The sequence below is a fragment of the Electrophorus electricus genome, chromosome 4 (assembly GCF_041902795.1).
Source record: "Electrophorus electricus isolate QZ-2024a chromosome 4, ASM4190279v1, whole genome shotgun sequence".
Lineage (NCBI taxonomy): Eukaryota > Metazoa > Chordata > Actinopteri > Gymnotiformes > Gymnotidae > Electrophorus > Electrophorus electricus.
This window is the reverse complement of record NC_137500.1, coordinates 38408662-38417500: the sequence shown is the minus strand read 5'-3', so window position 1 is coordinate 38417500 and position 8839 is coordinate 38408662. Positions and strand designations below refer to the sequence as shown.

At 47.7% G+C, this 8839-nt stretch overlaps 1 protein-coding gene across 2 annotated transcripts in view; it reads left to right on the top strand.

Annotated features, from left to right (window-relative positions):
- The window catches only part of LOC113588396 (electrogenic aspartate/glutamate antiporter SLC25A12, mitochondrial), a 21583-nt gene extending 13164 nt beyond the window's left edge, over positions 1-8419 (top strand). For both annotated transcript variants that reach the window (XM_081713686.1, XM_027027556.3), the window contains 7 exons: positions 888-940; positions 1177-1257; positions 4594-4734; positions 6859-6997; positions 7284-7442; positions 7629-7719; positions 7811-8419. In XM_081713686.1, coding sequence (XP_081569812.1) covers positions 888-940; positions 1177-1257; positions 4594-4734; positions 6859-6997; positions 7284-7442; positions 7629-7719; positions 7811-8018 — 872 coding nt within the window. In that variant the 3' untranslated portion in view covers positions 8019-8419. The remainder of the gene's footprint in view (positions 1-887; positions 941-1176; positions 1258-4593; positions 4735-6858; positions 6998-7283; positions 7443-7628; positions 7720-7810) is intronic.
- Positions 8420-8839: the final 420 nt, after the last annotated feature.

The window sequence follows — 8839 nt, the reverse complement described above, 5'->3', positions numbered from 1 at the left end:
GTGTGTGAGAGTGTGTGTGTGAGAGTGTGTGTGTGAGAGTGTGTGTGTGAGAGTGTGTGTGTGAGAGTGTGTGTGTGAGAGTGTGTGTGTGAGAGTGTGTGAGAGTGTGTGAGAGTGTGTGAGAGTGTGTGTGTGTGAGTGTGTGTGTGTGTGTGTGTGAGTGGTATAGAGACACAGACTGGCTGCCCCTCATTCTGGCAGACGGCCACAAGCTCTCACTCAGCACTTCCTTCAGAACTTATCATATGGGCTGACGATGGGTTACATACACACACAGAAAAAGCGTGGCAGATTCTCTCTCTCTCTCTCTCTCTCTCTCTCTCTCTCTCTCTCTCTCTCTCGCACAAACAAACTCAGCTCCCTCAGAGCTCTATCTGAGCTGAATGAGACCCACTGAAACAGTTCGCACAACTCTGCTTGCCTGGTTTGCACACCCTTGTGCTTACACACACACACACACACACACACACACACGCACACACACATAGATGCAGCTCTGTTCTCTCTTTTGTACAGTATCAAAACCATCAGGCTTTTCAAACACTGAGGTTTTTCTTGGTGTTTATCTTGCTTGTTCCAGTGGTGACGTTGTAGACTCTTCAGATCAGTAAAAATTACACTTTTGTAATTATGAAAAATTGCTGGGTTTTTCCCTCAGTTTCTGTTGTCATTGCATCTGAACTTTACACACACAACTATCCCTTTTGTTGAATTGCTAAGAACTTTTTAACACTGTTTTCACTATTTATTTATTTTATGAAACATATGATTGCAGAATAATATGTTCTGTGTTTTTGTAACCAAAAACCTAAAGTGCTGTTTTGTGCGTGCGCGCGTGCGCGTGTGTGTGCCCACGGGTGCCCACGGGTGCTCTCTGTCCGCTTCAGGTCTGCTACCTCAGCTGATTGGCGTAGCTCCGGAGAAGGCCATCAAACTCACGGCAAGTTATTAAAACCTCTGCGTCCAGTCATTCCCAACCCCTGTATGTCCCTCCTGAGCTCCCATAACGGCCCCTCATTAAAGAGTACACGTGAACAGCACCTGCTGCTGAACATGTTTCAACACGGGGGTCGTCTGGGGATTTTAGGGACAGAGAGATAGTGGAGAGATGGATTCGTCTCTCCCGATGGTGCCCCGGCCACGCTGGAGAATGACATGAGCGCGTCTGTTTCGCAGGTCAATGACTTTGTGAGAGATAAATTCACCAGCAAAGACAACACCATTCCACTGGCTGCAGAAGTGTTGGCTGGAGGCTGTGTGAGTACTGCGCGAGTGTGTCTGCACGCGGCTGTGTGAGTACTGCGTGAGTGTGTCTGCACGCGGGTGTGTGAGTACTGCGTGAGTGTGTCTGCACGCGGCTGTGTGAGTACTGCGTGAGTGTGTCTGCACGCGGCTGTGTGAGTACTGCGTGAGTGTGTCTGCACGCGGGTGTGTGAGTACTGCGTGAGTGTGTCTGCACGCGGCTGTGTGAGTACTGCGCGAGTGTGTCTGCACGCGGCTGTGTGAGTACTGCGCGAGTGTGTCTGCACGCGGCTGTGTGAGTACTGCGCGAGTGTGTCTGCACGCGGCTGTGAGTACTGCGCGAGTGTGTCTGCACGCGGCTGTGTGAGTACTGCGCGAGTGTGTCTGCACGCGGCTGTGTGAGTACTGCGCGAGTGTGTCTGCACGCGGCTGTGTGAGTACTGCGCGAGTGTGTCTGCACGCGGGTGTGTGAGTACTGCGTGAGTGTGTCTGCACGCGGGTCATTTCGCATATGTGCATGAGAGTTGTGGGTGGAGGTTGCCGTGTGTTGAATCTGCTGGGTGTGTGTAAATACTGAGTTTAGTGTGTCTGTGCGTCGTGCCTGTGCTCAGCTGAAAGGCCTCCTGTGCCTCATGTTGAACAGGTCTGAGTCCAGCAGGTGTTTTCCTCTCTGCACTTTACTTGTAATTGATTCTGATGGAGTGGACGTCAAACACGCCTTTTCTTCAAACTCAAACATGCCTGGCTTCCAGCTTCCTCTTGCTGAATATTTACTTTGGTAAATGAATAAATCGTGAGCTTCGAACCACGCCAGAAAGAGAGAGAGAGAGAGAGAGAGGAGAAAAAAAATTGACAGCTTTAACTTGTACTAATTGAAAACTTCAGGGGCTCGTGATTTCCTCGTCCTTCATGGAGTAAACTTTGTGGCAGTGAGAGTACAATTACAAGCTTAGCAATGATAATGTCCTAAATGATTTTTTCCCCCACTGTACTGCTGTCCCTGAGAGCTAGGGGGTGGTGCCGTGGTCACTGAGTCACTGGGGCTGGGACATGATGTCCAGTGTATTTCTACCCCTGCTGATCCTCTGCTTCACGGCCCCATTAACTGACCACTGGATGCTATTTTTATCCCGCGTGCTAATTCGTCTGCCGCCGGCGTTGCCTGGTGGGTGTGGCTGGCAGGACATGGGTGCTGCCATACCCTCTGCACCTAATGATACCCGCTGACAGAGAGCAGGCCGGCCGGATAGAGGAGAGGGCCCGGCCTGTGGCTGGACAAAGGGTGTTGGGTCTGAGGGGTCGCGACCTCTGTCAGGGCGTAATTGGGGGAAGGTGCCCTGGAGGGCCATGGGTAGAACCGGCCGGAGCTCGATCTTATTGAATTTGACAGCAGCGCACATACCTGTGGCTCTCTCAGCCCGGGGCGCCGGGGGACGAGCGGGAGTGTGTGCGTGTCCTGCCAAGTACAATACGGCCTTCTGCTATGGGACTATCCGGGACTCTCCGGGACTTGAGCACAAACATCAGAGGGATGTGACACTGAACCGTGAGTTCCTGTTCGCAAGGCCTTATACCATCTAATGGTGTGAAGTGCATAGAGCAGATACCCTTCTGTATATCCCCCTTCCAAAAAAATAATTACACATTACCTTAAACTATTGGATTCCCAAATACAGCTCAGCTGTCCTCAGAATTCAGTACACATATAAATACAGCTGACAAAGCCAAAGTGTTGTGTGTGTTTGTGTTTGTGCGTGAGTGCGAGTGCGAGTGCGAGTGCGAGTGCGAATGCGAGTGCGTGTCAGGCTAGTTGTTAGATAGGCATATGTGTCATGGTACATCTTACAGAAACTACGTAAAAAAAATTTTCTTCTCTGGCTAAGATTTGGAGATGGAGGTGGCCAGTCGTGCTGAACTGAAGTTACGTATCCCACAATGTTTGTTTACGTGTAACTGCCATTCAAGGGCACAGGTAGCCTGTACATAGACAGTACGGCTTTTTATAATAATACCATAGCCCCTTCTTCGGGACACGGAGAATGCCCAGGCTGATACAGGCTCACCCTCACAGACACAATCATACATTTAATGGGTGAGATTATATCACAAGAAGGGGCACGTACGTATGCACACAGCAGCAAGTTCCTGAAGCCGTACTAATGAGCAGTTTGGAGTAGTGCCATAGAAACACGTGAAGTAGCCTACATGATCAGGTTTGTTTTTCGTTTAACTTTTTTATGACATTTATATATTTTTTTGTTATGCTTTCTCTTAAGGGTTAGAAGGCCCTGGAACACCACTGATATCAACATACTACTTTTTAGCAAGTCATACATGATTGCCTGAGAGTATTAAACACTAGATCAGTATGTTCATATACATCCTGGAAAGATTATCTGTTTGAAGACGATAGATTTGTTTAGGCTACTTGTTTAAGTGTTTTCTAGATGCATAAAATGGCACAAGAATAAAAGACAATGACTCTCTATAGGAACCATTTCTCAGTGCAACGGATATCCTAACTCTCGATCATTCCAGACCGTCTCTGGGCTTTTTTTGGGAAGCCAGTCGGATGTTTACAGAGTCGACTTCGACCCTGGGTGTCACCTCCACCCCACTGTGGCCCTGATTAGGCTCCAGAGGGGTGATAGATGCCCCAGTGTCAGAGGGCGTAAGGCCCCAGGCTGCCCCTACTCTGAGCGGCCTGTCCCCGGGGAGGAGAGGCCGAAGCTGGGGAGAGTGGAGCAGGAGAGTGGGCTGGGCACGTGGAGGGGCGGGGGGGTGTGGGTGCAGCCTCGGGGGCAGGGCACGGAGGGGCAAGGCTGCTGCTCAGGTCAAGCCTGGTTGGCTCCGTCTCACACCAGCTCCGATCCGACGTGACCCCCGAGTTTCCGCTCTGAATGGACGCTAGTGTCGTCGGAGGCTACACTCTGACACGCTGACGTCACTCCCTTAAAGAGAGCCTTGTTCCAGGGTTTATGTAGCTAATTTAGAGGCATTAATGGGGAGGTGAACGCTGACATGACAAAAATGGAAGGCCAAATTGTCAGCCTCGAGTACCCTCTCATATCTGATCACCCCATAAGACCTCAGATTCCTCAGTGACACACACACACACACACACACACACACACACACACACACACACACACACACACACACAAACTTCCAGTTTGAAACTCTCAGCATGTTCTAATTGAATTACTACAATGGGCAGCAAATTATAATTGTCATTATTCAATTCGCAGCTGTTTTTTTTCTGTTTCTGCTATCAGGCAGTCGAGCATGCAGGTCTCCCACCCAAGAGCAGTAACGCAGCTCTAATGTGAGCCTCCATCTGCATGTCCACAGGCTGGTGGCTCTCAGGTGATCTTCACCAACCCTCTGGAGATCGTGAAGATCCGCTTGCAGGTGGCAGGCGAGATCACGACTGGGCCACGGGTCAGGGCCCTTACAGTACTACGGGAACTTGGATTCTTTGGACTCTACAAGGTGAGCTGAGTGCTACTATAGACTACAGTGTTAATAAACTATACTGATACCAGAGCTTTTTGGTAAAGAATGAATATGTTTATATGGCTAAATAGAGACCAAGGTATCAGTTACACACATAAAAATGGCAAAAAACTAAAAGATTTAAACATAATATAACAATTTATGGGTGTGTATATACTAATATAATCTTAAGTGAAGTTTGTGACTCCTTGTCATCTGTAAGTGACAACCCTAACCTGACACTGTACACCTTGGAGTGGCTCTGTCAGGCCCGGAATTCTGCTGATTTCCGTTTCTGCTTGTCTTCAGTAAGGGAGTCGCAGTTTCAGTAGCTTCATGGTGGCCCTGAAAACATCTGTACTTGCAGAATGTTTTGGGTCACCGTCCTGCTGCAGACTCGAGCTCCTTCCACTGAGTTCCGAGCTGTTCGGTTGGATCTGAGCTGCTGAGATGTCTGTGTCCACGGCTGCCAGCCGCAGCTAGTTCAACTGATCCGAGATCAGTGAGCAGCTCCACTGGCTGCCCTCCATGTCACAAATGTGTCTCGCGGTAAACCCTCTGAGGTCATGCTGGTGTGTTAGTCTCTTCATGGTAATCTTGGACACAGCTTGAATAGTGCTGAATAGTGTTTTGTTCTGAACACTGGTTTTTATTCAAGTATTCTTTTTATTTAAATTTTCTTTTAACAATGGCTGTATTTCCTATAAAGTTGATCCACTCTGGACATACAGTAAATACTCTCAAACTAAGGCTGTCTGCACTTTCACTTCAGTAATACTCTGGTATACTGAAATAAAAGTGTGTTTTAATTTACAGTATTTTACAGTATTCATGAATTGCAGTTACGCTACATGTTCTCAGTGAACAAAACATGGATGCTGGTGGTGTCTGTTCCTTGGCTAGCTAGACAGGACAGTGTGACTGCAGCAGTCTATGTGGTGGATGTGGATGTGAATGTCTTTAAAGGAGATCCTGGCTGATCAGTGAGTAATGGCAAGCAGCAGAGATAAGAGACAACCAAACCATGACCTCACCACAGCCGAGTCTCCTCTGTTTGTGACAGTGATGTCATTCCTACCGAAAAGCATATGAGAACACACACACACACACACATATTGAGTAATTGCCAGTAAAGGTAGTGGAAAGGCAGTGGAAAGATTAACACACCCTGTGCTCTCCAAGATCCTGTGGCTGTTGCCTCAGAACTCGGATAGGGTTCTCCTCTTCCATATTCTAACGAGGAGCAGGCAGTGCTCAGCTCGTTAAACCTCCCACTTCCTCTTCTCTGCGTGGAAAGGCACAGGCGTGAGCTGTGTGTGTGTATAAACTGTTCCTGTGGCCCTGAGCTTGGAGGTGTGTATGTGTGCGAGAGAGATGCACTGCGCTTTTATGTGGGAGAGAGAAAGTGAGTCAAAGTCTGTCTGTGAAGGTAAACCGTGCCTCTACAGGGTTTCTTCCTGGCCCAGAGTGTGTGTGCGTGCGCGCGTGTGTGTGTGCGTGCTAGGCAGTGTGGTGAAGACAGGCTGTCTCTCTCTCTCTCTCTCTCTCTCTTTTTTTCTACCTCTGTGTGTCTCTGCTGGTCTTTTTCTGTGGTTTTAGTCCCTAATGTCCAGGGTAGGTGTACACTGTAGCCCAGGGCCTTCAGTGGGCCTGCTTTGTATTTCAGCATTTTCTTGCTCAAATTCAACTTTCATTAAATTTAACAAGCCTGTCATTAGCTTGCAATCTGTCATTAGCTTACAAATTTGCTTAACTAGGTTGCCAGGGGTTGTTGTCTAGAAACTGTCTGGTCCTATGACATAACTAAACATTCTGAACACAATAAAATCAATAGGGTTGGAGCTTGGTGTCCAGTGGTGAGTTTTAGCTCAGCACACTAACGCTCACTGCTAGTGTACAGAATCTATAAGATTAGATGATTATTCAAGTAACATTTCCAAGCCAGTAAAGTCTTCAGTCAGTGTGGGATGAGTAGCAGATTATCGGATCTGCTGGCTACATGAAGGAAATGGGAACGTTCTGGAACTTTCTATACTTTCATCACTTCACCACTGGAAGGTAGAGCGCCTGCGCCTCTCATCTCTCACCTGCCCGCCCGCATCTCTCTGTGTTTGGCTGCAGGGGGCCAAGGCCTGTTTCCTGAGAGACATTCCTTTCTCTGCCATCTACTTCCCCGTGTACGCCCATACCAAGACGATGCTGGCAGACGAGGAGGGTAGACTGGGGGCACTGCAGCTCCTGACCGCCGGGGCCATCGCAGGTACGCACACCACACACCGCTTGTCCTCCGACCATCACGGAGGAATCGGTACAGCTTTTCCAGCAATACGCTTTCCACTCCGCAGTATGTGGATAAGCTAAGGGTCACTGGGTGAAGGACACGTTGTACGCCAGACCGAAAACGAGTCTACCAGTGAAGTGAACCCGTACGCGTGAAGCGTTCATTGGGCGGTTCTTGATTACATCTCGGCGTGTCAAATCGAGATCACCTTGTCTTAAGGGCACCTCGTTGCTGTTTTGTGAATAATTGAACATGTCTTGTTCAGGTGTCCCCGCCGCATCTCTAGTTACTCCTGCTGATGTCATCAAAACGCGTCTGCAGGTAGCAGCACGTGCGGGCCAGACGACGTACAGTGGTGTGATCGACTGCTTTAGAAAGATTATGAGAGAAGAGGGCTTCAGAGCATTTTGGAAGGGAGCAGGAGGTAAACACCCACACCCACACACATACAGAGCACTGAAATGAGGGGTTTCATGACTCTGGAACGAGGCACACCTGAGCTTCTGTAATTTGCGGTTGAAGACGTCTGTGTCCGTGCTTTATTGCGCGTGCAAGTGTGTGTGTGTGTGTGTGTGTGTGTGAGTTCACGCAGGCCTCTCTTTGTTCTCAGCACGTGTTTGTAGGTCCTCCCCCCAGTTTGGCGTCACGCTGGTCACCTACGAGCTCCTGCAGAGGTGGTTCTATGTCGACTTCGGGGGACAGTATGTGTCACGCTCACGTTTTTTCACACCCTTTTCAGAATCTTTGCGTCCAGCACACGTTTGCTGACTCCGCCCTTCTCCTTATGAACAGCCGCCCTGCCGGATCGGAGCCCACACCTAAGTCGCGGATCTCTGAGCTCCCTCCCCTAAGCAAAGACCACATCGGCGGCTACCGTCTGGCTGCCGCTACGTTTGCGGGGATGGAGAGCAAGTTTGGACTGCACCTGCCCAAGTTCCGATCGTCTGGGACGGTACCAATCACGGCTGCTCTGCCAGAGCGGTCAGCCCAGAACCCGTAGACTCCCCCCTACGTTAACAACCATCTGTCGTTTCTCTATAGATGCACCTTTCCATTTCAACAAGTGTTCTTTCTTGCCTACCCCTGTATGAAAAAGACTATTTATTTATTACTTTTGTGTGGTTTGTACAAATGTTACTGTACATATCGTTAATCTGTGTGCAGGACTGTTGTTGATGGAGGAAAACTGAATGCACATCGTAAGTCTGAGAATACTAGGTTTCCCTAAGTAGCAGTGAAAACTCAAAAATGGACTGGAATATTGGAAATATTGTTACATTACTAATTTACCAAACATTTTGAGCAGCAGATACATTAGTGATGTCCAGGTCCTCAGTTTTGCAGCTATAGGTTTTTGTGAATCAGGTCTCCGATCTTTCAAATAAAAACATTGCTGCCAAAGTCGTGTGTGTAAATGAGTTTGTCATGACCCTCCTTATGAAATATAGCAGCAGGACATCTGACCTTACTGTCTGACAGGGTGTACAAATACTTAATTATAAAAATCATGGAGTGTTTGGAAAAATAGTTTAAATGTATTTTGTTCCATTTTAATAAATCACAATAGTTTCATTTAAAATAATTTATTTAAAATTTTATTTTAAAATATTTTTATATTATTTTAATATTAAAATGTTTCTAAATGAATTTTAAATATTATGGAGGCCCCATATAGCCAAAAAATTCTCCAAAATATTTTACTAACTATAATACTCATCACTGGACGTTCTTGTGGGTTTTTCCTAACATCTGTTCTGAAATGCTCAAGTTTCCTATACAATAACTTTGCTTTTACATATTTTTAAACTTATTCTTCTGTGT